The 26,512-nt window shown below is 53.8% G+C and overlaps 2 protein-coding genes across 14 annotated transcripts in view; one reads left to right on the forward strand and one right to left on the reverse strand.

Annotated features, from left to right (window-relative positions):
* Positions 1-16,899, forward strand: part of TCTN1 (tectonic family member 1) — a 31,984-nt gene extending 15,085 nt beyond the window's left edge. For 3 of the 6 annotated variants that reach the window (XM_051826554.2, XM_051826552.2, XM_051826555.1), the window contains 10 exons: positions 3,148-3,235; positions 5,423-5,532; positions 6,804-6,824; positions 8,885-9,022; positions 9,475-9,600; positions 9,988-10,073; positions 10,570-10,710; positions 11,933-12,095; positions 15,476-15,601; positions 15,946-16,899. In XM_051826554.2, the coding sequence (XP_051682514.1) occupies positions 3,148-3,235; positions 5,423-5,532; positions 6,804-6,824; positions 8,885-9,022; positions 9,475-9,600; positions 9,988-10,073; positions 10,570-10,710; positions 11,933-12,095; positions 15,476-15,601; positions 15,946-16,089 (1,143 nt within the window). In that variant the 3' untranslated portion in view covers positions 16,090-16,899. The remainder of the gene's footprint in view (positions 1-3,147; positions 3,236-5,422; positions 5,533-6,803; positions 6,825-8,884; positions 9,023-9,474; positions 9,601-9,987; positions 10,074-10,569; positions 10,711-11,932; positions 12,096-15,475; positions 15,602-15,945) is intronic. The other 3 variants (XM_051826553.2, XM_070066192.1, XM_070066193.1) reach the window with 3 other exon arrangements.
* Positions 16,611-26,512, reverse strand: part of HVCN1 (hydrogen voltage gated channel 1) — a 32,526-nt gene continuing 22,624 nt past the window's right edge. For all 8 annotated transcript variants that reach the window (XM_008272231.4, XM_017349524.3, XM_008272227.4 and 5 more), the window contains 4 exons: positions 23,530-23,634; positions 19,050-19,281; positions 17,423-17,535; positions 16,611-17,227 (listed from right to left, as the gene is read on the reverse strand). In XM_008272231.4, the coding sequence (XP_008270453.1) occupies positions 17,162-17,227; positions 17,423-17,535; positions 19,050-19,281; positions 23,530-23,634 (516 nt within the window). In that variant the 3' untranslated portion in view covers positions 16,611-17,161. The remainder of the gene's footprint in view (positions 17,228-17,422; positions 17,536-19,049; positions 19,282-23,529; positions 23,635-26,512) is intronic.

Here is a 26,512-nt window from a genome sequence, read left to right on the forward strand (position 1 = left end):
TGGGGAATGTGGATGGAAGATTTGTGTGTGTTTCTGTCTCTGTCAGTCTCTCTGCCTTTCGAATAAAATGAAGATAAATAAAAATTAGAACTAAAAACTAAAATTTCTTTAAAAAAAATCACACCACAGATCACTGTGCAAAGATGGAGTATATTCTTCCTGATTTTTAAATTTATCTATAGAATGCATACATAGTATTGTCTAGAAGTGGGATATTTAAAAAAATATTTATTTATTTATTTGAAAGGCAGAGGTGCAGAGAGAGGAGAGACAGAGAGATCCTTCATCTGCTGGTTCACTCTCCAAATGGCCACAATGACTAGGGCTGAGCAAGACCAAAGCCAGGAGTCATTAGTTTCTTCAGGGTCTCCCACATGGGTGCAGGGGCCCAATCACTTGGGCCATCTTCTGCTTTCCCAGGAGCATTAGCAGGGAGCTGGATCGGAAGTGGAGCAGCTGGGACTGGAACCAGTGCCCATATGGGATGCAAGTACTGCAGGCCATGGCTTTAACCTGCTTTGCCACAGTGCCGGCCCCTAGAAGTTGGATTTATGGTTATCCACATTGTGCTAGAACATTTCTTTTTCAAAGTGATAAATCTTGTGCACCTTCCCATGCTGTTTTTTTTATTATTACTTTTTAAAAGATTTATTTATTCATTTACTTGGAAGAGTTACACAGAGAGAGAAGGAGAGGCAGAGAGAGAGAGGTCTTCCATCTGCTGGTTCACTCCCCAAATGGCCACAATGGTGGAGCTGCGCTGATCCGAAGCCAGGAGTTTCTTCTGGTCTCCACGCGGGTAGAGGGGCCCATGGACTTGGGCCATCTTCTACTGTTTTCCCAGGCCATAGCAGAGAGCTAGATTGGAAGTGGAGCAGCCAGTACTCGAACCGGTGCCCATATGGGATGCTGGCACTGCAGGCGGTGGCTTTACCCACTGTGCCACAGCATCAGCCACCCCCCCCTCCATGTTGGTGTTACAGTGAGTGTTTTGCACGTGCAGAGCTTCCCCGCCATTACCTCACACAGCTTGGAGGGACACCTCATTGTCCCCACTTACTCAGGGGAAAAGCGTGGATCCTGAAAGCGCCTTGTGGGGGCCGGTGTCAGAGCTGTGTTTACGAAGTGTTCCTTTCTGTGTGTGTGTGCTGTGCCACTCTTCATAGATTCGCTCGCAGCTTTTGCTATTATAAATAATCCACAAGGAATATCCTTGACTATATGAGAATAGTTCAAAAAACTTGAAAATTTTGAAGTCCATGTGTGGTTTTTTCATAGTATTCATTTTTCATGAACTTTGAAAAGATCCTTACGTGGATTAAAAAATTGTTTTGCATCAAAATAAACTTATCTTCTCAGTTTTCCATAAACTACTTTTTCCTCCCTCCCTCCCTCCCTCCCTCTCTCTCTCTCTTTTTTCTCTTCTCTTCTCTTCTCTTCTCTTCTCTCTCTCTCTCTCTCTCTCTCTCTTTTTTTTTTTTTTTTTTTAAGATTTATATATTTATTTGACAGAGGATGGCACAGAGATCTTCTAACCACTGGTTCATTCCCCAGATGGCTTCAACAGCCAGGGCTGAACCATGCTGAAGTCAGGAGTCAGGAGCTTCATCTGGGTCTCTTGCGTGGGTAGCAGGAGCCCAAACACTTGGGCCGTCCTCCACTGCCTTCCCAGGCCATCAGCAGGGAGTTGGATTGGGAGTGGAATAGCCTCGACACAAACTTGCCCGTATGGGGTGCTGGTGTCACGGGTCATGGCTTTGCCCACTAAGCCCCCGTAAACTACTTTTTTTTTTTTTTTTTTTAAAGATTTTATTTATTTGAAAGAGAGAGTTGCAGAGAGAGGGAGAGACAGAAAGGTCTTCCATCCATTAGTCCATTCCCCAAATGGCAGCAACAGCAGGAGCTGGGTTGATCCAAAGCCAGGAACCAAGAGCTGCTTCTGGGTCTCCTGTGCTGGTCCAGGGGCCCAAGCACTTGGGCCACCTGCTGCTGCTTTCCCAGGCCATAGCAGAGAGCTGGATCGAAAATGGAGCAGCCGGGACTGGAACTGGCAGCCGTATCGGATGCCAGCACCGCAGGTGGAGGCTTAGCCCTCTAAAGCCACAGCGCTGGACTCCATAAACTACTTTCTGAAGTACCCTCGTACACATATCTTTATATATTTGTCTGATTAAATCTTTAGGCTACTTTCCTGTACATGGGTTGGCTTGGTCAAAATGAGAGGAAATTTTAAGCACTGATACCAGACTGGCATCCAGAAAGCCTGTGGTAGTTACCACGTGTGGTTCCGCTGCGTGAGAGGACTTATTCTCTCCTGCCCTTGCTGGCACGAGGCATTTGAGTAAAGTTTCAAATTCAGGAAAATTAGCTGTCTGCCCAATATCTAGGATTTGTATTTGAATATTAAGGAAGAAGATTATAGGATTTGGTTTTGGTAAGTAGGTAGGTATTCTCATAAAACATGGATTTTTAGGGGCTGGCACGCTGTGATGTAGTGGGTAAAGCCACCACCTGCAGTGCCATCATCCCATATGGGCGCTGGTTCAACTCCTGGCTGCTCCACTTTTCAATCCAGCTCTCTGCTAATTTTCCTGGGAAAGTAGTGGAAGATGGCCCAACTGCTTGTGCCCCTGCACCCATGTGGGAGACCCAGATGAAGCTCCTGGCTCAGCCTGGCCCAGTCCTAGCTGTTGTAGCCATTTGAGGAGTGAACCAGCAGATGGAAGACTTCTCTTTCTCTGCCTCTCTAACTCTGCGTTTCAAATACATAAATAAATCTTTAAGCAAAAAAAGGACTTCAAATTTTAATATGTACTCTGTTATTTAAATAATTATTGTCAATGGAAAATAATTACTTTTCTCCACCTTGTGCCTAGCCACCCGATTCTTGTCTGTAAAGGCACTGACGTCAGCTTCTTATACCCTTCTAGAGGGATTCCATAGTGAAAAAGCTTATGATTACAGAGACCTGCACACGCTGGCAGCTGGATGTCGGCCATCTGGGCACAGACCATGGATCACTTCTGTGTTTGCCTTGCATCTTGTCCCTTATGTCTGTGATGCTGCCTGGCATGCAGTAAGTGCCCTATGAATGCTGTTGAATTCCTTTAATAACACCACAGCTGCTGCTGGTTATTGTGTTCGCAGTACGGGGCTCCTGTGCAGACTTCAGACTCCTTCCTGAGACTCCCTTCCCCGCTGACGTCGTCTGTGTGCGCTGACAGCAACCCCGCAGGTGAGAGAGTGGCCGTTCTCCTCGCTCCCTGTACACAGAGCGAGCCGATTCTAGCCAATCAGGCTTTGTAAGTGAAGACTCAGAGGATCTTTGGGTTGCAAGAGGCTTTGAAGGTCATGTGGTTTGATTTTGCATCCAGTGCTGGAATTTTTCCTACTACATACAGTCGGTGCTTGGGCACTTGCAGAGGTGGTCAGTTCACTATCTGAAAACAGTCCACGTGAATGTTTAACACTCCCCGTTTTGGGGAAGTTGTTTTTTTTTTTTTTTTTTTTTTTTACAGGCAGAGTGGACAGTGAGAGAGAGAGACAGAGAGAAAGGTCTTCCTTGGCCGTTGGTTCACCTTCCAATGGCCGCCGCGGCCAGCGTACCACGCTGATCCGAAGCCAGGAGCCAGGTGCTTCTCCTGGTTTCCCATGGGGTGCAGGGCCCAAGCACTTGGGCCATCCTCCACTGCACTCCCGGGCCGCAGCAGAGAGCTGGCCTGGAAGAGGGGCAACCAGGACAGAATCCGGTGCCCCAACCGGGACTAGAACCTGGGGTGCTGGTGCCGCAAGGCGGAGGATTAGCCTAGTGAGCTGCGGCGCTGGCCGGGGAAGTTCTAACAGTTATCAGTCACCACCATTTACTGTGGTAAGAGCTTGCATGTGTTTTTCTGTTTGACCTTCACAGTAATCATTTGAGGTCAGGTTAGTATGTCCCTTTTTTACTTTTTAAGAATCTATTTATTTTTGTTTGAAAGGCAGGGAGACAGGCAGAGGTCTTCCATCTACCCTTTCACTCCCCAAATAACCAGGGCCAGGCCAGGTTCTCCCATGTGGGTGTCAGCGACCCAACTACTTCCCAGGGTGCACACTAGCAGGAAGCTGGAATTGGAAGCGAAGCCAGGACTCGAACGTGGGCACTCTAATACGGGATACAGGTGTCCCAGTGATATCTTAGCTGCTCTGCCAAACTCTTGCCCCAGAGTCTCCATTTTTTAGGTGAGGAAACTAAGAGTTTTGTGGTTTCTGACTTGAAATCACTCGGGGTGGAGCAGAGCAGAACCTGTGCAGCCAGCTGGAGCCCACATGCCCCTGCACTCCCTGCCTCCCAGCCTGCTTCTCCTCTAACTCTGTACACACTAGGGACAGTGTAACCTGAAACCAAACCTAGATACCACTTTCACCTATCTGATGAGCAGTGCTCACCAATGTGAGGCTGCAGGAAAATAGGCACCCACCTGCATAGCTGGCAGGGCTGTAAGCTGGTGCAGCCTCTGTGCAGGGCCGCTCAGCCAAATCCGGCAGAATTACAGACGGATGTGCCGTTCAGCCAGGACTCGGTTCTGCAGAGGAGATAATAGACTGCAGAGAGCAAAGATAGAGACAACTTCAGTATTAGCTCCACTAATAGGGAGCTAATGGAGTGATTGTGCCACATCTCTAATCGAATATTATGACTTCAGAGGGAAGAGGAAGTTCTTCATGTACTGAGATAGAATGATCTGCAAGTACGTTGTTCAGGAAAGAAAGGAGGGACAGAGGGCGTGCGTTTCATGCGTTTGTTGCCCACTTTTTAGACATACGTATTTACTTGTATTTTTATAGAATGTTCCAAGAAAGACAGCACAAGGAACTTGATGCTGGTTGCCTCTGGGGAGGGGACATGAACTGGAGGGAGACTTTGCTCACTACCTTTTTGTGCCTTTTGAATCTGAATGTATTTATTACCTATTCACCTGTCTGTATTGTAACTTACTTTCCAGTTTTACCTAGGTTATAGGTTTGTGTTTTTTAAAGACTTACTTATTTTCAGAGTTAAACAGAGTGGGAGAGACACAGAGAGAGGTCTTTCATCCACTGGTTCACTCCCTGGATGGCCACAACAGCCAGCACTGGGCCAGGCTTAAGGAAGGAGCCAGAATCTTCGCCTAGATCTCCCATGTGGATGCAGGGGCCCGAGCATCCACATTGGGCCATTTTCCACTGCTTTCCCAGGCCATTAGCAGGGAGCTGGATTGGAAGTGGAGCAGCCAGGACATAAACCCATGCCCATATGGCATGCCAGTGTTGCAGGCAGTGGCTTTACCCACTGTGCCATAATACCAGCCCCCATAGATTATAGTTTTTTTTAAATTACCATTGAAGAGTTGAAATTTTTCTTTTCTTTTGTCTTTTTTTCCCTTGGGAATGTTATGATTGCCAGCGTTTCTGGTGAACCAGGCTGTTAAGTGTACCAGAAGGGTAAATTTAGAGCGATGTGAGGACACGGAAGCTCTTAACATGATTTACTACAGCAGCCCCCAAATTCTGCAGGTGAGCACTGCAGTGACCTGATGGCTTAGCTCTGTTTTCTGTTCCTCGTACTCTTAAAATGTGACAACCATTGAATATTTCAGCATATGACTGACAACTGGGTTTCAATTTTTCTTCTCCAATAAAATTTGATATTAGTGATTATTGAAATAATTCTTTAGGTGATTTTTATTTTTATAGTTTTCTTACATTATGCTTTCATTCATTTTCTTCTTTCATTCACTTTGACTGTAACCAGTAATGTTTATCTCTTAATTTAAAAAAATTAAAAACTTTAATCGTAAACATATTTTAGTGTCTGTGACAGAAATAACCATATTAGCACCAGGAGAGAGAGCAGATGAAACAGGCAGCCAGGCAGGACAGGAAGTGGAATTTCTGGAGAAGGGAGAAGAGGCCGTCGTCTCTGGTGGCAGCGAGCAAAGCCGCAGTTGGTGGATGAGGGAGGCCGGTGGTGCAGTCTGTAGTCAGGATGAGAGGGAGGGTGCAGGGAGAAGACTTTTCCAGTGGTTGTGGAACATGTGACTGCTTCCTCTGCCCACCTGAGTGGGCAGGGGAGTGTGGGGGTGGGGTGGTCCATGGCCCCATTATTCATCTGGGTGTTAGTTTTTAGAATGAAGTTTAACCTTTTCTACCTACTCCCCCGCCGTCTCTTGTAATCAGCCCTCCAGGCCTTGGTCTTCTCGCACTTGTCCGGGCTAGTCTCTTGGGCAGCCAGGTGTAGGTTCTTTTCTGTGCAAGCCTCAGCAAACATGTCTGTTCATCCCCCCGTTAAGCTGCCAGTGGCTTAAGAGGGTGTCTTGTAACAAGATTGGAAGAGATGGGGGACAGGAATTGGAAGTTAGGCCTTCAGAAAGAGAGCTCTGGCTAGACTGGGAGATGGGAGTGTGGCAACCAAGGGGCTCGGGCTGGTGGCAGGAAATTGCCTGGGCAAGCAGTAGTGCCTTCCAGGGAGGGCAGGCACCGTGCCTTCCTCACGGTGCTGTTGCCAGTCACTGCCGTGTGGGAACACACAGGAATGACCCTGGGGCCTACCGACGCTGAGACCACTCTCCGAGCTGGCCTACTGAGCTTCCCCTCGGAGGGAATGAATGTAGGAGAAGGCAATGCAGATTTGTAGATCTCAAATCTGGATTCTGAATTTCTGTTTTCCTCTTTGTGAATGCTTTAATGGAATGAATATGCCCTTTACCCTGAAGTCTGAAAAAGCAATGAAAATGCTTTCTTTTGTTGAACTTAACAAAATTTGTCATGCTTTTTTTTTTGTCTAGGTGCCTAATTCAAGAACCAAGGTAAGAATATCCGTTAATGGAAAGTTAGTTTTAATACACTGCCTTATTTCTGATAAGATGGGCGCCTTGTTGTCAGTCACAAGGACATTTCCCACAAAGCAAGCAGAAGCGAGACAGGGAAGCGGCTTAGCGGCTGACCTTGGGATCATGGGGGAGGTTTTCTCACTCCTTCATGTCGGTGGCTCCACACTGTCTCTGGGTGACCGATGGGGGTGTTAGGTCCTGGGCGCGAACACGTTTGAGGGAGACGTCTGGAAAGCAGCGGTGACTTTGGGTCTTCGGCTGCTCTGTGCGGCCTGCATCCCTCACCTGCGGAGCTCCTCCCGCTAGTGCGGTCCCGGACAGAGCTGTGCTGGTCGAAGCCGGGTAGGACTGGAAGTCTCCTGTGCCTGGCCTCTCCTGTGTTTTCTTTGGTCCCTCTCAGGAATCCTAGAACGTCCAGGAGCCCAGTTTAAATGTCACATCCCTCCAACTGCTATGATTCAACCTTGGTAGACTTGAATCACCTGTGGGGGCAGCCCCACGCCCCGCCTGCACATGGTGTATCCTCGGTTCAGAGCAGCCCGGGTGTGTGTTGGGCGCACGCGTTGAGTGAATGGCGGGAGGTTGGTTCAGTCAAGTTGGGAAGGGGGAGGTCACTGAGAGGCAGGGAGTGGGTGCCAGCAGTGTGCTGAGTGTGGAACACTCCTGAAGTCCTTGACTCCAGTCAGCTGTCCCAGGAGGCAGATCCTGTTGGATCGCTGTCTGGCAGATGAGTCTGAGAGATGAGTTAGCTTGCCCATGCTGCACAGCTGGGAGGTGGCCAGCCAGTGGGGGCTCCGGGCAGCCTGGCCTAGCGACCTTGCACTTCACTGCGACCCTGACGAGTTCCACTGAGCGACAGGCCCCACGGTACAGCTTCACACGTGTTCACAGAGGGTGGCCGCTGGGACTTCTGACTTAGGTCTCTGTGACACCAAAGCACAAGCAAGTAAAGAATTAACTGAAAAAAGAGAGAGAGGGACCTCCTGGGGTGTGTTAGGATCAGGAATACAGAAACGGGATCCGGTTTTGATGGCTCGAAATCGTTGTTGGTATCTGTGGAACCATCCATGAAAAATGGAAGGCCCCACGGCCCCACTGTTGCGTTCACTGTGGCGCCTTCCCTATGGCTGGGCCAGAGAGGGGGACGTGACTGAGCAGGGCGCGGAGCAGGTGAGAGCAGCCCTGCTGCCTGGAGCCCGGCTTTCGTGAGAGCCGATGGTCTGCTGCGGCTTGTGCTGTTCACACGAGTCCATTGGTCTTCCCAAAGCTGCTGTGAGCTGCACCCTTCAGATTGGCGCTCCACGTGCCACGGGCGTGGCTCCGTCAGCAGCGGTACCGAGGGGCCTTCCTGGAAGCCGGTCTCATTGCACGTGCAGGTTCAGCCCTGACTTACACGAGGGCTGATCAGATCGTGCGGTCTCTACATGGTCCTGACACCCGCTGGGGCAGCCTGGTCAGCGGAGGGCACGGCAGCCACGGGTTTTCTTTGTCATGACAGCCACATCGTGTTTTCATGTGGGGGCTTCTCACGTAGAAGGACATTGCTGTCACCTCGGTTGTGGGAGCAGACACCACAGATCACTCATCTCTGCAGTAGTCTGCGATTGAGAACCGAGTCCAAAGCATCTAGGCAACTGGGAACCTTAGGTTCCTTCCTGAACAGTGGTTCCGAGACTTGAACTTCAGAGGACGGGTTGGATGAGTGGTACAGTCAGGAGGGTCGCCTGCTGCTTTGCCAGTGTGCCGGCCACTGCCACAGATGAGAAGTATTGTAGCAGCATTGGCCTTGGTTGTCCCTGTTTGCTGTTGCCCACAATCCCACCACTAGGTGATTTTGGTTGTATCTTTCATGAGGGTTTCTTAGTGAATGTGTATGTCTGAATATATATAAGTGTGTGTATTTGTACAAAGTGGACTCAGAGTGTGCACACTGTTCTTTAGCAGGCTTGTCTCTGTGGAGGCTTGGTTCAAGTTTTATTACTTTAACTCATTCCCCTGTGTTGTAGAGAATCTTTCAAGTCCACATCTTTGCTCAGCAGGTCCCTATCACGATCCAGTCCATTGTCATCCAGTCTCTAAACAAAACACTCACCCGACTAGCAGCCCCAGAGGTGCTGCCACCGTCTCTGATCACTGCTGGGCATGCCACAGTCTGCACGAACGTCGTCCTTGAGGTAGGTGCCCAGTCTGGCTTCGGAAGCTCCATCTGTCTGGCAGAGTCCTCTGCAGGTAACGGAATGCCGGGACACCTGCAAAGAGGTCTGGTTCCTCCCGCAGTGTTGCTTCTCCTGGCCTCCTGTGCGCCATCACACTTGTCTCCAAGGGACAAGTACACTTGCAGGAATGCATCAGGACATTGTTGTCTTTGGTTTAACGCATGTCCCCTGTGGAGCTGGGTTAATTCTGCACGGACCAGGTGGTTTGGAACTTAGTTACAGAAGCTGGGCACACAGGGGCTTTGGTGCCCCCCCCCCCCCCCCGGCTGGGGAGACGCGGAGGGAACCTCTCTCGCATTCCTCAGTGAAAAGCTGCAGCTAGTGGTGAGGCGGAAAGGCTTTGCTGCTCCGCGTACAGCAGCTGAGCTGTCGTGGGAACAGGTGTGTTTGCAGTCTGATTTTGTTTGTAGGTAAAGTACCGGCTCACGTACACAGACGCCGGTGAAGTCACAGACGCCGATCTCTTTCTCCTCCTGGGGACAGTCAGCAGTGCGGTGGCTCCACTGCAGCAAAAGTTCGAGATCGACTTCATTCAGGTAAGGCGGGTCATTTTGTACAAGTCTAATTGCCGAGTTAAGAAGTCATGCGTTCTTCCTGAGAAAAACTCAATTTAGCAGTATCACCCCATCTCACCCTCTGCACTGAACAAAAGGTTTGCGTGTGGCAGGTGGAGTTGGTAATGGAACCGGGGTAGTCTTTGTGCCGTTCCCACTTGGAAATGCGATTGCTTTCCACGCTAGCTTGTTCTTTTACAGCCTGGGGCACTCCCACACCAGTAGTATATTTATAATTCTGAGTAGGGGGAGACATTCTTTTATTGGCAGGAGATTCCAGATTTTGTGGGGAGAAGCATCTCATTTTCTTCCTGCTGTTCCCTCATTGAAATGGGAATTCTTGGGGGGCACTTCTGCCTTGTTTTTCAGCACAGCACGAAGCCGGTTCCTCTCAGTGGCAACCCTGGTTACGTTGTGGGGCTCCCGTTAGTTGCTGGATTTCAGCCTCAGAAGGGATATCCTTTGTGGTTCTGTAGAGAAGGTTGGCTCCCTGCCAGCCTGCTTCCAGGGAGGAGAGACCAGTGTCGGCCAGAGCACGCTCCCGGAGGCTCTGGCGGGGGTGGGACTGGCTGCAGAGCCATCGGGGTGAGACGGCATGGGTGGGGAAAATGTCAGTGTTTGGAAACAAAAATCTTAAGACAGAAAAGTTGACATTCATTTAGTTGGGTTTAATTAATTAAAATAATTAATTTTAATACTTAAACAGAATCTCCTGCACGGATGTAGTCATTTTGAAAATTTGGAATTAATGTTGAAGAGCCAATTTTCTGAAGCCTTTTTTCCTGAGGATTTATGAATCAAGGAAGATGGCTAGAACTTAGAATCCCAGGGGTCCAGGGAGGTTGGCTTTGGGTCTCACTCGTGTCTCACATCACAGAGGTGATGCCATCTCCTGACCTGAGATTCGGGCTGCTCTAGCACTAGGCGGCTATGCCTTAACTGTCGGCGAATATCTGGAATCATCCAGACCACAAATAGGTACGGACAACTTACCATTCTTCGTAGCACAACTGAGCAAGACTGCTTAGCCCTGGAGGGCGTCCGAGCCCCGGTGTTGTTTGGTCACGACATGCAGTCTGGCTGTAAACTGAGGTAAGGAGCCACTGTGCCTGTCCAGGTGTGTGTATGCCAACCACAAGGAGAGCCTTCCAGCCTGTCCACTTTAGTCCAGCCTCTGCCTCGGCTGCTGAGCTCCTGAACGCTGGCCTTGCTGATGGGTGGTGGCAGAACTGTGCAGGTGTGGCAGATGAGCATGGCAAGCCTGCATGCTTCCTGTTGACTTCCAGCCACGACGTTGCCCCCGGAAGTCCTACTCAAGGACACTTCAGAAGGCTTATGGAGAAATCGAATGAAAAGATAAGTTTATTTTGGTGCAAAAAATGTGAAATTCATGTGTAATTTTTTCAACATAATGCATTTCCTGTGAACTTTTTGAAGAGTCTTCATATGTATGGATTTCAAACTTTTTTTTTGGCACCAAAGTAAACTTTTAATTTCATTTTCCATGAACTTTTTGGAGTGCCTTCTTATTTCTGAATTTTGATATTTGCATGCACAGCATGAGGAAACCAGTGAGAGGAACCCCAAATGTGATCCATGTGTTTTTATTGTCATTTTGTCTACTGTGTATATACTGTAAAATGTCATATAGCTCTGGGTGGCTCATTATAAAGCCAGCAGTTCAAACCTCAGAGACTACCATTCCAACTTATGTAGCCGAGTTTCTTTGGGAATCCAACCCCAATCTTGAAATAACCACTTCTTGATATTTTTTTTTTAATTTTTTTTCCTTGGTGGATTTCCACTATGGAAGAAGATTTGGCTCTTGCCACATACTTTCCACTTCTCCCCAGGTTAATACTATCATGATTTTGGCTAGAGCAGTCTAACATTTGCATTTTTAGTTTTGATCTCTTTAGGCCAGCATTCCGTGGAATACGTTTCTACAAGATGTCAGCAGGCATGGTCTGTAGTCCAGTATGTTTGGGGACACCAAATCAAAGTGAAAACCACAGCTGCTTCCTCTGGGAAGGCTTAGAGCCGTAGAAGCTGTGTGCTTCAAGGAGAGACGGGGTCTCCTAAACTTTTGGCTGTGGAACCATTCTAGTAGTTTCGGGAACCCAGTTTGAGAAACATCTGGACTCATCTCCTTGGCTAAGATTTCACGAAGTTTGAGCCACCTTGGCTTCTGCCAAAGAGTCCCCCTTTTGCAGAGCTAAGAGCGAAGCTGAGGGGCATGGCTGCCGTTGAGGCCCCTAGCAGCAGCTTCTAGGGGACAGCGGCCCTCTTTGTTGACCTCTTTTCTCTTCCCTAGACTGACCAGAGCCCTCCCATGTCGGCTCTTGGCGCCAATAGTGAAGAGCCTGCTGGTGGGCCAGGGCTTTCCAGATTACGTGGCTCCCTTTGGAAATACCCGTGCCCAGGATGTGCTGGACTGGGTGCCCGTCCACTTTGTCACCCAGTCATCCAACATGAAGGTAAAGGGGGGCCGGCGCCGCAGCTCACTAGGCTAATCCTCCGCCTAGCGGCGCCGGCACACTGGGTTCTAGTCTCGGTTGGGGCGCCGGATTCTGTCCCGGTTGCCCCTCTTCCAGGCCAGCTCTCTGCTGTGGCCAGGGAGTGCAGTGGAGGATGGCCCAAGTGCTTGGGCCTTGCACCCCATGGGAGACCAGGAAAAGCACCTGGCTCCTGGCTCCTGCCATCGGATCAGCGCGGTGCGCCGGCCGCAGCGCGCCGGCCGCGGCGGCCATTGGAGGGTGAACCAACGGCAAAGGAAGACCTTTCTCTCTGTCTCTCTCTCTCACTGTCCACTCTGCCTGTCAAAAAAAAAATTTAAAAAAAAAAGGGGGGGGGCAGTTGAAGGCCACAGGCCGGTAGTCTCTCCCTCTCCTGGGCCGGGTGGTGGGGCCCCGCAGGGAGTGAGGTGGGCAAGTCTGGGTAGGAGCCTGGGTGCTGTGAGCAGACTGGCCTGGATCTGTAATACTGAGTTTGCCGCATGAGCAGTGTTGCCTGTGGCCAGCAGTTTGGAGGTCGGAACCTCTTTCCTGTGCAGTGGGAATGACAGTCACAGTACAGACCTGGCCCTTGTCGGGAGGGGGAGCTCGTTTGGTCCCTGGCACAGCAGCTAGTGTTCCTTTCCTAAATGGGGCTGCTGCTGGCCATCCTGGTGGTACGGGTCGGCCATTCCTAACCTGGACTTTGAGTGCTGATGTAATGCCACAAGTGAGAAATCCCACACCTTGTGATGGGCTGCAGGTGCAGGGCAGGTGTTTGGCCTAGCAGGTAAGATGCTGGTTAGGATTCCTATAGTCTGTATTAGAGCGCCTGGGTTCAAGTCCCGTGTATGGCTCCCGATGCTAGCTTCCTCCTGATCCAGACCCTGGGAGGCAGCAGGCGATGGCCTAAGTGACTGAGCCCTGCCATCACGGGGGAGCCTAGCTGGAGTTCTAGGCTTCTGACGGGCCTGGCCCGGCTTTACCTATTGTGGGTATTTGGAGAGTGAACCAGCAAACAGGAACTTTCTCTGTGTCTCAAAAACCAAACAAAAGAACAGGTGCAGTAAGAACATGATATAAAATTACCTTCAGCTGCGTTTGAGGTGTATATGAAATTGTGTTTGGACTCGGCTCCTATCCCCATTATGTATATGCGGCCGTCCCCCAATCTGAAACACTGGTAGGGGCTACTCAGCAAGCACCGCGACTTTGTCCCTGTTTGCGGGTGTTAGGTGAGCCTCCGGGCATCTTGGGGTGCAGTAAGCTGCATGTGAGGCCTGTCTCCAAGGTGGCGGCTTCCTCCCATCCACATCGCCGTCCCAGCCTTTGTTCCTGTTCCACAGCGCAGCCCACGCGTGAGCTTTTAATTCCAAAGTTCCCCAAAGGGTTTAATGGAAATTGACTTCCTACAAATAGGCTCCTGGGCACGTGTGAGTCTTCTGCCCACCTTTTCTTTTGTCTCTGCCGTCAGCGCGTGGGCCGGGCCCTGTCCATCACCAGAGGCGCACTCCCCAGCTTATCCCCTAATCACCCAGTGTTTCTCTGTCACAGTTCCTCGGGCTCATTATCTGCTTAGCACATGTATAGCAAGGGCGCCACGGGGTGAGGACCAGCTCACGAGCTCCGATCCTGCCCTCCCCCGCAAGTCTCCAGCAGAGACCCAGGATCACTCAGTCCTGCTGACTCCTGTCCTTCTCTGCTGCCTTGGTGAACGCAGCCAGTTGCCGGCCTCTTGGCAAGCTGGGAAGACGTCCTGTTCTTTTTTGCCCTCCAGAAGGATGGCAGCTTGGGAGGAGGGGCAGCAGCGCAGGGTGCTGGCCAGGGTGTTCCTGGCTTTGGCACCGCTTTGGCACCTGCCAGCAAGTGGCCAGGGTGCTCCGAGGGCCTGCAGTGGGTTCTGTTCCGGCCACGTAGGTAGCAGCTGCATGAGCGTCTCCACACTTCTGTCACCCACTGCCTCCTATCCGGATGGCCTGATACACCTAGGGGTTGCTGGTTCATTGCCTAAATGTAAATGGCCACAACAGCCAGGGCTGAGCAGGCTGAAGCCAGGCGCCTGGAACTCCATCCAGGTCTCCCACGTGGGTGCAGGGGCCCAAGGACTTGGGTCACCTTCCACTTCTTTCCCAGGCACATTAGCAGGGAGCGACATCAGAAGTGGAACAGCTGGGACTCAAATCAGCGCTCATATGGGATGCTGGCACTGCAGGCTGCAGCTTAATGCTGGCTCCATTTGCTTGCAAGTTTCTTTTCAGATTTTATTTGAGAGGTAGAGTTACAGGGAGAGAGGTCTTCCATCCACTGGTTACTCCCCAAATGGCCGCAATAGCCAGAGCTGGGCTGATCTGAAGCCAGGAGCTTCTGGGTCTCCCATGTGAGGGCAGGGGCCCAGGCAATTGGGCCATCTTCCACTGCTTTCCCAGGCCATCAGCCAGGAGCTAGATCAAAATTGGAGCAGCCGGGATTTGAACCTGTATCCATATGGATGCTGGCATTGCAGGTAGAGGCCTAACCTACTATGCCACAGCACAAGGTTCTTAAAGGCAGTGCCTTGCGGGCAGGTGCCAAAGTCAGGAAGCCCACTTAGCCACTCATGTCCTGAGGTGTGTCTAAAACAATCTATATCATGGAAAAATTCCAGGCACACTCAGAAGTAGCACAGTGTAACAGAGTCCCCATCTGCCCGTCAGGCAGCGTCAACAGATACCACGGCTGCCCGCTGAAGCAGGAGGGAGGTCTGGAAGGCACACTTGCCTGTTTTCCCTTGGGGCTGACCAAGCAAAGAGCCTGGGGCAGAGGCCACAGATCCAACTCCTGTAGTGTTGAGCCTCAGCTCAGGCAGCTTGACCACGGCAGGCTCAGCGCACGTGAGTGGTTAGTGTCTGACAGCACACGAGCACTGCCCACGTATCCAAATATCACAGTGCTGCCTACTGAAGAAATTAGGAAACAAAAATAAGAAGCCAGCCCTTGGGTTTCCGCTCAGCGCATCTTGGCACGATGAGCCTTCAGGTTCTGTTCTGTGAATACCCCCATTCTCTCCTGGCCCCTCGTGCCAGCCAGCCTCTCGCAGTACCTGCGAGGCAGACAGCTGAGAACAGGTAGCTGAAGGCCCAGCAAGCTGTTAAGGCCCCAGGGTTCCCTAGCTGGCTTGGGGTTGCCGTGGCTCCCAGCAGAAGCAGGAGGGGATGGGAAGGCACGCTCTCGGTGTAGAAGTGTTTGTGCCTGAGCTTCCCATCTATTCATTCTGTTGTTCAGAACACCTTGGATGTGTGAAACATCTCCTAATCAGAACTCTGAACTGCAGGTTCAGTCTGAGGTTGTGCAAGATTCACACTGATGAGTGGCGTTTTGTTCTGCAGGATTCTTGCCAGCTCCCTGTGGCTCTGGTTATAGAAGTGAAGTGGACTAAATACGGGTCCTTGCTGAACCCACAGGCCAAAATCGTGAACGTGACCGCGCGTCTCCTCTCCTCCTCGCTCCCTGAGGTGCGTCTCCCTGTAGCCTCGAGCAAACTCAAGTGTGGCTGGGGAGTTTTAAAGGATTGTAATTTAACAATTTGGATGCTGAGAGAAATTCAAGTCATTCTTTGCCTTTTACTTAGTTTGAGCATGGTTTTATTTGCATTAGTATTCTTGTTTAGACTTGATATTGGATGTCAGGACAACCTGAGTAAAATGGTCCCTCACAGGCAGCTTAGTGGCCAAGCAGCCCTTTGTGTCCATCGGCCTCGCCAGCAGGCAGTGGTTGAGCGAGGGAGGGAGCGAGAGATCCCGTGTGTTCTCCTGGGCGCAGGCCGGGGGCAGGACTTGCATCTGCCTTTTTGCTGCAGACGCACTCAGGAAGTGAAAGGACGACTCTTCTCTCCACTGCGGTCACCTTCATGGACGTGTCTGCACCTGCAGAGGCCGGCTTCCGGGCTCGACCAACCATCAACGCCAGGCTGCCCTTTAACTTCTTCTTCCCGTTTGTCTGACGTGAGCTGTTGCCGAAGGACACACCCCCACCTTGCAGTCTTCCCCTGGAGGCCAGGCTGTGTGAGGAGGACCGGAATCCATTCCTCCTTGCCCTGGAGGCTGCCCCAGACCAGCGCCGCCCTCTCCCGTCCTGCGGGCATCTGGTGTTGGTCTTTCCCGGCACTCACCCGGGAGGTCACAGGTCCTCAGGAAGCCCTCAAGCTCCAGCAGCAGGAACGGCCTCGCCTCTTCACTCGTCCCCTGCTTCATGGAAGCTATTTTAAACAGCATGTGTTGTTTTTAGTTCAGGTTTTCTTTGCTTTACAGATATGGTTGAAATGAGTACAAAAATAGCAAAATATCACGTAAAGTCACATAAGTAGATTACAAAGCTTCACGTGGGCTCTTCCCCTAAAGAGCATGCTAATTACAGGGGAGGCGCAGGTCTAATTGCCACTGTGTGCCGGCCCCACGCCAGCTCCAGCTCCAGCTGGTGGGCTGGTGTGGGATGCTACCCAGGAAAGAATACAGGAGGAGGGCCTGGGGAGGGACAGAGTTTATTTTTTACATTAATTGTACAGGAATTGAGAAAACCCTTGTCAGGTGGCAGAGCGAGGTGGCGGCAGCTAGAATCCGGATGTGCAGCTGGGTGCTGCAGGGGCGGGGCCCGCGAGCAGCTCCCCTGGGGTAAGCTGACAAGCAGCTGTTTAGAACAGCTAGGAACTAAGACTGTCCCCTCAGGGCGCTCCCCTGCGAGGCCGTGCTGGTCCTTCTGTGTACACAGGCGCTCTGGAAACTGTACATTTGATGAGATTAAATTGTATATACAACTCGTGAGTGTTCACTTCAGCGGTCGCTCGCAAGCAGGAACGTTCATGCTGAGCGAGAGAGCTGACAGAAGTGTCACCCAGGGCGGCGTGGGCATGGGGCTGTGTCCATTCCCTCAGGCTGTGTCCACCCTGAATCCACGCTGGGCAGATGGAGGCAAAGGCATCAAGCCAGACCTCTCCCGACGGCCCCAGGCGCGGCGGCAGTCAGCGCTGTGGCCCGGCGTGCGCCGTGCGCTTGTCCTCTCGGGGAAGCCGTGCTCGTCTAGTTCACCTCGCCCAGAAGTCCGTGTTGTCTCAAGAGCTTGTTGAGTCTCTCAATTTCCTGTTCCTGATGCAAAAGCAGACACATGTGAGGATTTTCCCCTGTGAGCCTAACGGGAGTGTGACGGTCACCCAGGGGACCCAGGGGCGCGAGGGGAGGAAGGCTGCATTCCTCACGGGACTTGGCCCACCGGGGAGACCCTCTGATCAGACAGGGCTGCAAACGCGAACGCCCCCCCGCCCCCCCAGTGACCCTTCCCACCTTCTCAGAGCAGCTGAATTCGAGGTGCTGGACCTTGGCGGCCAGCTGGATGTTCATCTGTTTTAACCGTAAGAGTTTCCGTTCTGAACGAGTCTTCACCGAGATAATTATCCCTGAAAAATATGAGGGCTCAGTGACACTGGTTCCTAACTTTAACCCCTCAGGGCCAAAAGGTGTGTGTTCTCCACGTAAGCAGCTGAGAGTGGTGCAGGCAAGCATCAGAACGAGGAGGGTCTGTGCCACTCGGGATCTGGTTATGCGGATAAGAGATCAGTAAAAATAATCCTGGGGCCCACGTTGTGGCGTAGTGGGTTAAGCTGTCACCTGTGATGCCGGCATCCTATATGGATGCTGGTTCAAGTCCCAGCTGCTCCTCTTCTGATCCAGCTCCCTGCTAATGCACCCGGGAAAGCCCTGGAAAATGGCCCAAGTGCTTGGGCCCCTGCCACCCGGAGGAAGCTCCCAGCGTCAGCCTGGCCCAGCCTCAGCCATTGTGGCCATCTGGGGAATGAACCAGTGGATGGAAGATCTCTAACTTTTTTGAATAAATAAAATCAATCTTAATACTTGTGATTATTTTTTAAAAGTTTCTTAATACAGGACTTGTGCACAGCAGTGTGTGGGTATGGGCAGCAAGGTGCACAGATGTTGAGGGCCCAGGGCAGGAGCCGCCTCTTCAGTAACAGGAAGGCTTTCACTCCTGACAGACCCAAGTTCTCTTGAGCACCAGATCAGACCTTGACCGAAACCTGCCCTTAGTGTGACGAGGCACATGGAGCTGGGGCCTTGTTCTTCACGGGGGTCTGCTGGGGCAGGACTCAGGAGGCCACCCAGCAAAGCAGCCGATGTCACAGGACACCCTGTGGGCAGGCCGTCGTCTCGCCCCACGCCTGGAGACTCAGACTAGGCTGGACATGCCATGCACCTGGAAGCACTTACACAGTGGCCTCTGCCCGGCTCCCCAGCCCCTCGGCAGCAGGCTCACTGACAGAGGCCCCATAGGGGACTGCTGCAGCAGGTGCATGGGTGACCTCGGAGGACTCCAACCAGGTCACCCCAGCTGGCGATCACTGTCCGCAGAAGCACAGCTCCAGCCGGTGTGAGCAAGAGCATCTGTACCTGGTGTCCATCAGCGTCCCAGGTGTGTTCTGCAGAGCCAGAGGCCAGGCCATGTTAGCAGGTGCATTTCTCCCCAGATGTCAGAATGGCAGTTTGGAGCACTGCCGGGGCTCTCCGCACCTTCCTCCCGCCAAGGCCCTGGGCCTGTCTCAAAGGCAGAGGCTTCCACCCAGGAGCGGCTCCCCGCTAGCTGTGTCCCTGCTGGACGGGGCCGCCCAAGGAGGGCTGGGTTGGGCAGGATCCTCATGTGGGAACGCCAGACTAAACAAGCGGGGCGGGCCTAATGGTGTCTTCACATTCAGAATGGGGCCTAGAGGAGGAGGGGCAGCTCCTCTTGGAGCAACCACAGAGGCAGCAGTGGGATGTGGAATCACACCCTCGCTTCTCTCTCGACTCCCCACGAGCAGGAGCAGGAGGCTGTGATGGAAACCACGGGTGTGTGTAAGCGCAGGCACCCAGTGATCACCAGCTGTGCCCACTCCCAGCCCCCGCCCCCGCCCCGACGCACCATTGACGATCCGGGCCACCCGCCAGAGCCGCAGCAGAATCAACAGGCCAAGAGCCTCGAACTCGTGCTCCCGGAACAGGAGGACAATGTCGAGGATGAACGAGACCACCACCACGACGGCATCCAGGATTTCAAACTTGTGGTGGAAGAACTCCAGGCGGAAGACAAATATCTTCAAGGAAATCTCCAGCAGAAAGGCGACCAAGATGATGATGCTCATGTAGTGGAACACCTGGAGGGACAGGGCTGCGTCAGCCAGGCCCAGGCCTGCTGGCCTCGGCGCACCTGCCTGGCGTTGGACAGGTTCCGAACTGGGCGCTGTTCCCAGTGCTGGAAATGCAACGGTGCCCACTGCAGACAAGGTCCCAGTTCTTTACTTTTGTTGTTGTTGTTGTTAATTTTACTAGGTTGGTGGTGTGGTGTAACCAGGGAAGCTGCTGCCTGCAGTGCTGGTATCTACCAATTTGGGCACCAGTTTGTGCCCTGGCTGCTCCACTTCTGATCCAGCTCTCTTCTATGGCCTGGGAAAGCAGCAGAAGGTGGCCCAAGTCCTTGGGCCCCTGCACCCATGTGGGAGACCTGGATGAAACTCCTGGCTTCAGCCTGGCTCAGCCCTGGCTGTTGTGGCCATTTGGGGAGTGAACCAGTGGGTGGAAGCTCTTTTTTCTGTCCCTTTCCCTCATTCCGTAAATCTGCCTTTTTTTTTTTTTAATTTTTTTTTTGACAGGCAGAGTGGACAGAGAGAGACAGAGAGAGGTCTTCCTTTTCCCTTGGTTCACCCCACAATGGTCGCCATGGCCACCGGCCATCGCACCGCGCTGACCTGAAGCCAGGAGCCAGGTGCTTCCTCCTGGTCTCCCATGCAGGTGAGGGCCCAAGCACTTGGGCCATCCTCCACTGCCTTCCCGGGCCACAGCAGAGAGCTGGACTGGAAGAGGAGCAACCGGGACAGAATCTGGTGCCCCGACCAGGACTAGAAACCGGTGTGCCAGCGCTGCAGGCAGAGGATTAGCCTATTGAGCCACGGCACCGGCCCTGTAAATCCGCCTTTCAAATAAGTCTTTAAAATAAATTTATTCACTTGAGAGACAGAGAATGAGAATGCATGCACTCTCATCTACCAGTTCACTCCCCAAATACCTGCATAGCTGGGGCTAAGTCACGCCAAAGCAGGGAGCTCCGTCCAGGTCTCCCACGTGAGTGGCAGGGACCCAAGGACTTGAGCCATCACATGCTGCCTCCCAGGGTCTGCATTAGTGGAAGCTGAAATTTAGAACTGGGAGTTGAACCAAAGCATTCCAACGAGGCTAAATACCTGCCCAGGTGCCTGGTTTTTTTTGTTGTTGTTGTTTTTGTTTAAGATTTATTTATTTATTTGAAAGGCAGAGTTAAGAGGCAGAGAGAGAGAGGTCTTCCATCTGCTGGTTTACTCCTTAGATGGCCATAATGGCTGGTGCTACGCCCATCTGAAGCCAGGAGCTTCTTCCGGGTCTCCCACGTGGGTGCAGGGGTCCAAGGTCTTGGGCCATCTTCTACTGCTTTCCCAGGCCACAGCAGAGAGCTGGGAAGTGGAGCAGCCAGGACATGAAGTGGCACTCAAATGGATGCCAGCACTGCAGATGGGGCTTTACCCGCTATGCCACAGTGCCAGCCCCACCTGTTCTTTTGAAGAGCAATTAGGCAAGGTCAGAATGAAAACATCCACCGTGCCCTTTGACCCACAGTTCTACCACTGGTAGCTTATCCTACAGCTAGACTCACGCGTGCACCGAGGACCCAGAGCCAGGCTGTCGGCACTGTCGGTAGGACAGTAACGACACGCCTTAGATGGCACTGCTCTGCCGGGCACTACTCAGTGGTCACAAAACAGGCAGATCTAGGCGGACAGACGGGCAACGGTCAGGGAGCAGCGCTCACGGGTGTGGATTCACACGCATCGGTCCTCACCGAGTGCTGCCAGGGGGCAAGGGAGGGACCAGGACTCACAGAGGCTTGTCCAAAGCGCGTGGCAGGGTGGGCGCTGGACCTGACGGTCATGCCACCGCTGGGGCCGCCTGCATCCCGCACTGGAGTGCCTGGGTTCGATTCCCAGCTCCACACTGCATCCTAGCTTCCTGCTTGCACGCACCCCGGGGGGCAGCAGGGAGTGCCTCCCGTACCTGGGAATCTGCTCTCAAGCAGGAGACCTGGACGGAGTCTGGGCGCCTGTCTTCCGCTAGCCCAGCCCTGGCTGCCGTGGGCAGGAGGAGTGAGCCAGCACAGGAGAGAGCTCTGTCTTCCTTTCAGATAATTAAAAAAAAAATACCAGTGTGGTTGAAGAGGCTCACTGTGACCAAATTTGGGACAATTTGAAAATGACTTGGAGGGATTCTGGTACCCTGAAACCAACCCACAAGTCTGGAACAAGTCTGGAACGAGGCCCAGTACACGTGCACACACACACCCACACACACGGGAGAAGCGGAAAACTATCAAAGGACACAAATTACTGAAGGCAGAGGAAAGACAGCATCTGAAGGTCACATTTAGTCCACCCCCCCCCCCCTTGCATTCACTCAGACAAGGATTATCGATGGTGCCAGCTGGGGACGAGGCCGCTGGCACGGCAGCCAAGTGTTAGTGCAGGACCCTGGCATCCTGTGCCTCTTGAGGGTGCCATGCAAGGAATAGCCCAGGGCCAGTGCTGTGGCACAGCGGGTTAAGTCACTGCCTGGGATGCCCACTTCCCACAGGGGCGCTGGTTCAAGTCCCAGCTACTCCACTTGCAATGCAGATCCTGCCCATGTGCCTGGGAAGGCAGTGGGTACTTGGGTCCCTGCTGCCCACATCAGGGACCCAGATGGAGTTCCTGGTTCCAGCCTGGCTGTTGCAGCCATCTGACGTGTGAACCAGGGGATGGAAGATCTCTCACACTCAGCCTTTCAAATATAAAGTTTAAAAAAGTAAAACCAGCCCATCAGTCTGGGCCTTACCTCTGATGTACAGGGGATAAGGACAGATTAAAGGACCTCTGAAGGTAAGCACTGTGGCACAGCAGGTTCAGCCGGTGTCCGCCATGCCAGCATCCCATGTGAGCGCTGGTTTGAGTCCTGGCTGTTCTTCCAATCCAGCTCCCTGCCGATGCGCCTGGGAAGGTAGTGGAAGACAGCCCAGGTACTTGGGCCCCTGCACCCGTGTGGGAGACCCAGATGGAGTTCCAGGCTCTGGCTTTGGCCTGGCCATTGTGGCCATTAGGGGAGTAAACCAGCAGATGGGAGATCTCTCTCTCTAGTTCTACCTTTCAGACAAATAGTGTCATGAGAACAAATTAAAAAAAAAAGAAGTGAGAGGATTCTACATTAAAAAATCCCACGATACAACCAAGTAGAAGATTGGAGTCTGGACAGCCCCAGGATAGCGGAGGGAACTTGAGTCAAAGCATGTCTTCGCTATTCTAGAGTGACCGCCTCTTTACCATCACCGTTCTGTGGGACAAAGACCTGTCCCCAGGCTTGGAGTCCTCAGGGGTCAGGAGCAGTGGGACTGTCATAGAAAATGGGTGTGGGTGTGGACAGAGCAAAGCAGCGAACAGGCCGAGGTGCATATGTGCCCTTCTTAATGACAGATGCAGCCCCACAGGCACGGACTGCTTCCGTTAAAAGGAGGGGGGAAGACAGTCACCTTGTCCCAGGGTGGAGCCGACAGAGAAGGCGGGTGCTGGGGCTGCCTCTGGGAAGGCATGCGGGGCGAGGGGGTTTCATGGTTCCCCCTGCTCTTTTTACCACTTGGAAAGGAGCATTTGTGGTCAGCTCCATCACTGTTACTTTTTTAAGAGGTATTTATTTGCTTGAAAGGCAGAGTTACAGAGAGGAGGAGACACAGCTCTTCCATCTGCTGGTTCACTCCCCAGGTGGCCGCCAATGACTGGGGCTGGGACAGGCTGAAGCCAGGAGCTGCTTCTAGGTCTCCATCGGGGTGCAGGAGTGCAAGCACTTGGGCCATCTTCAGCTGCTTTCCCAGGCATGTTAACAGGAAGCTGGAACAGAAGTGGAGCAGCCGGGACTCGAGCCTGTGCCCATATAAGGTACCGCAGGCAGTGGCTTAACCCCCTGCACCACAGCACCGGCCCCAGCTCCACTATTTTCAAAGAAGGACAGCGGGAGATGGTTGAGACAGGTGCATCCACCGCCCCTTGGGCACAGGTCTGGGTGGGTTCCACCAGGACCCATCTGCTGGATAAACAAGCGGGACCACAGCCCCTCCACCGAAGACAGCAGGAGACACGACTCGCTCGCCCCAGGAAGCCCAAGGGCCTGGAGGCAAGCTGCAGCCCAGTGGTTAGCATCGCTGGAAGATCCCGCGGATCAGGCAGCGTAAGCTTCCCCACTGGCAGGGGAAGCTCCCGCAGAGTTTGGAAAGGGAGGCGCTTTGCCCTCCGACACGCCCGGTCACACTGCCCCCCGTTGCGGTAGGGGAAGCCCGAGGGCTGCCGGGAGCCTACCCTGGCGGCGTAGTTGTTCTTGTCGGGCTGGATGATCTTCAGGTCCAGGATGAGCTCGGCCAGCACCAGCAGTGCGTCCAGGATGACCAGGCAGATGACGATGACCTGGGGCCGAGGCCGGGAGGGGGACAAGACCTGAGGCCTGCGTGTCGCTAAGCACTGGGCTGGAAACACCCGGGAGGAGACCCCTGGGGGTGTGCCCCCGCCCTCCCACTGGCCTCTGCCTGCCCGGCTCACATGCTGGCCCTTGGTCACTGCAGGTTTCCAATACCACATCTCCAATGGAAGCGCCACTTGCCAGGTGGCACAGAGTGTAGAAAGCCTTCCCTTGTTCCCTCCTGGGGATGGCTGCTATCTGGGCGTGCACGGAACACACGCTCCCGAAATCTCTGGACATGCCAGCCTCGGAGATCCGAGTCCCGAGGCTCCTCCAGGGCCGGCGGCTGCCGGGTTACGGCGCTGCCCGCCCCACGCAAGGCCGCCTCGGCCAGGCTGGGAGCTGCTCTGCCCTCTCACGTGCACCCTGGACAACGGAGAAGAGGTGGGGGAGGCACAGTTGTGGCTTTGGGAGGCTGGGCAGCAGGTGAGTGGTCTCTCTGGTGGCCCTTGTGGGGCGGCTGGTGGGGACCGTGGTGGGGGATGCTGGTGGGGGACAGCGACAGCATTCGGGGGCTCGTGGTGGAGCTGCAAGTGGCAGCAATGGGAGGAGCCCCAAAGCACTTTGCGCGACCTCCCTACCTCCGAGATCCCAGGCCACTGGGTGGCGTCCCCAGGGCCTGGCCACTGCCACTGTCGGCAGTGGGTGCATGTTCAGGGCTCTGCCAGGGAAGGGCTGTGAGGCCTGGGGAGCCCGGCACAGCCTGCGGCACCTGCTGTGTTGAAGCGGCAGAGCACGTGGTGAGCAAGTCCCTTCAGTAGCCCGATAAGGACTCAGACCCTTGCTGGCTTTGCTTCTTATCATTGGTTCTGCCTGAGCCAAGAGAGCTCAGAGCTCACGTGGTCCAAAACCAAGGCACAGAGATACTAAGAACAAGACCCACTATTCAGCCACCCAAAGGGAGCGGCGTTGACACCTGCTGCCCTGTGCGTGAGCCCAGAAAACACCGTGCTAAGGCTGAGAAGCCAGGCCCCAAGGCCGCGCACACGCACTGTTAGCTGTGTCCGGAGTAGGCAGGTGATGGCCGCCCGGGGCTCGGGGCAGGGAGGCATGGGGTCTCCTCCGGGCAGGTATGTGGTATTCTGGAACGAGGTAGTACACTCGCCGTCCTACAACCCTCCGCTGAGTAAATGCCATCGTCGCTCCAAAATGCTGAATTCTACACTAGGAGACTCTCACCGGAGTTTAAAAAAATCAGACATCAGAGGAAGAGACTCGAGACCGTGAACCCACCACGGCCTCTATGAGCCAGGTCTGAGGGCAGCCGCGTCACTAGGACACCGCGTGGCCCGCGAAGCCGGCAGCTCCCAACCTTCCTGGCAGAGGGAACGCTCCCAGGGCGGTGCCCGGCAGAGCCGCGAGGCCGAAACCTCGGCCACGTCCCCTGACGCTACCGGGCCTTGCGGTAACTCACGTTCCGGGGTCCTGTTTCCTAACCCTGGTGACGACGGGGGCCCGCATGCGTGCGAAGCGTGCACGGGACTGCAAGCTCAGGACGGGCTCGGCGCCTGCTGCGCCCCAGCTGTCTGCGCCCCCGCTCTGCCTACTCAGCTGTGCAATCCAGGTGAGGAGTGACAGCGGCCCGCCACCCAGCAGGTCGCCCAGGCCACTTCACACCCCAGGGAAAGGGGTCCAGAACCTGCCTGCATGCTGATTCTCAAGCAGCTCCCAAGTCTGCCCTGACCCCACTCCGATCACGTCACCCCCTTCACACACAGCCTGGGACCCTCGACGGCCCCCGCGGCCCCCTCCTCGCGCCCCTTTCTCCATCCCACCACTGCTGCAGGCCCCACTCCGCCCGCCCCCGGCAAGTGAGGTCCCTGTGCAGGGGATGCTCCTCCTCTGTCCACAGGGCTCCCTCGGGCGTCAGGGGACGTCACCTCCTCCGACTCCCGGGCCTCCACCAGGTCCCCCACCCTGGCAGAGGGCTCCTCCTGTCATTAGATCGATCCTCCGCAGGGAGTGCCGCTGTACACAGTAGGTGCTTAATAAGTGACAGCACATGACAGAATAAGGGCCTTGTTTTCCAAGTCAGTTCTTCACCCAGTAGGGGTGTCTCTGGGGGCCTGTCCTGGCCCGAGGTGCCCCGGCGGCCGGGGGAGCCCAGAGGGGTGGCCTGGGTTCTCCTGGCAGCTGCAGGAGACCAGCTGCTTCCTTCTGTTCCTGAAATTGAGGGCTTGGGACTTCAACCCCACGACTTAATACCACGTTTCCTTTGCGATTGAGGCCGTGGGGAAATGAGCCGAGCCGAGGGCAGCTGGGGTGGCGGCTGGCTTTGTTTCTTTAAGCCACAAGAGAATGGAAAAAAAAAAAAAAAAAAAAAAAACCCAGACCAAAATACATGTTGTTTTCTACTTTACCCTGGGACAAAGTCAGCAATGGGAGAAGCAAGGGCCCCGCCTCTGCTTCAGGAGGGGCCCGGGCTTCGGCTTCAGGGTTAGGGGTGCCTTCTTTGGGAACTGGACCAATCCAGGGCCGTGTCCCTCCCTGATGTCACTGGGCGCCCCCAGGCCCCGGCTCGGCCACCCCAGAGAGGGATGCTCAGGTCCGAGCGGCAGGCCAGGCGCTGACCCACGTGGAGAGGTCGGCGCCTCTGCTCTCCTTTCAAGGCTGTGCCCGCCTTTCCTGTTCCGCCCACGGCTGCGCCAGGGGTCTGCAGTGGGGAGAGGCCGGGCAGGTGTTGTGAGCCCCCGGGCCGGGGACCTGCTGGGTTCTGCAGAGACGGTTCTCTGCCTCCGGTGTTCACCTTTTAATCTATTGTGTGCGTGGCATAAAAAGTTCCCAGCTTTGCCGCCCGGAAGCTGGCATAAAGGTCATGGGCACCGA

This window comes from Oryctolagus cuniculus, chromosome 21 (assembly GCF_964237555.1).
Source record: "Oryctolagus cuniculus chromosome 21, mOryCun1.1, whole genome shotgun sequence".
In the NCBI taxonomy this organism is placed as follows: Eukaryota; Metazoa; Chordata; class Mammalia; order Lagomorpha; family Leporidae; genus Oryctolagus; species Oryctolagus cuniculus.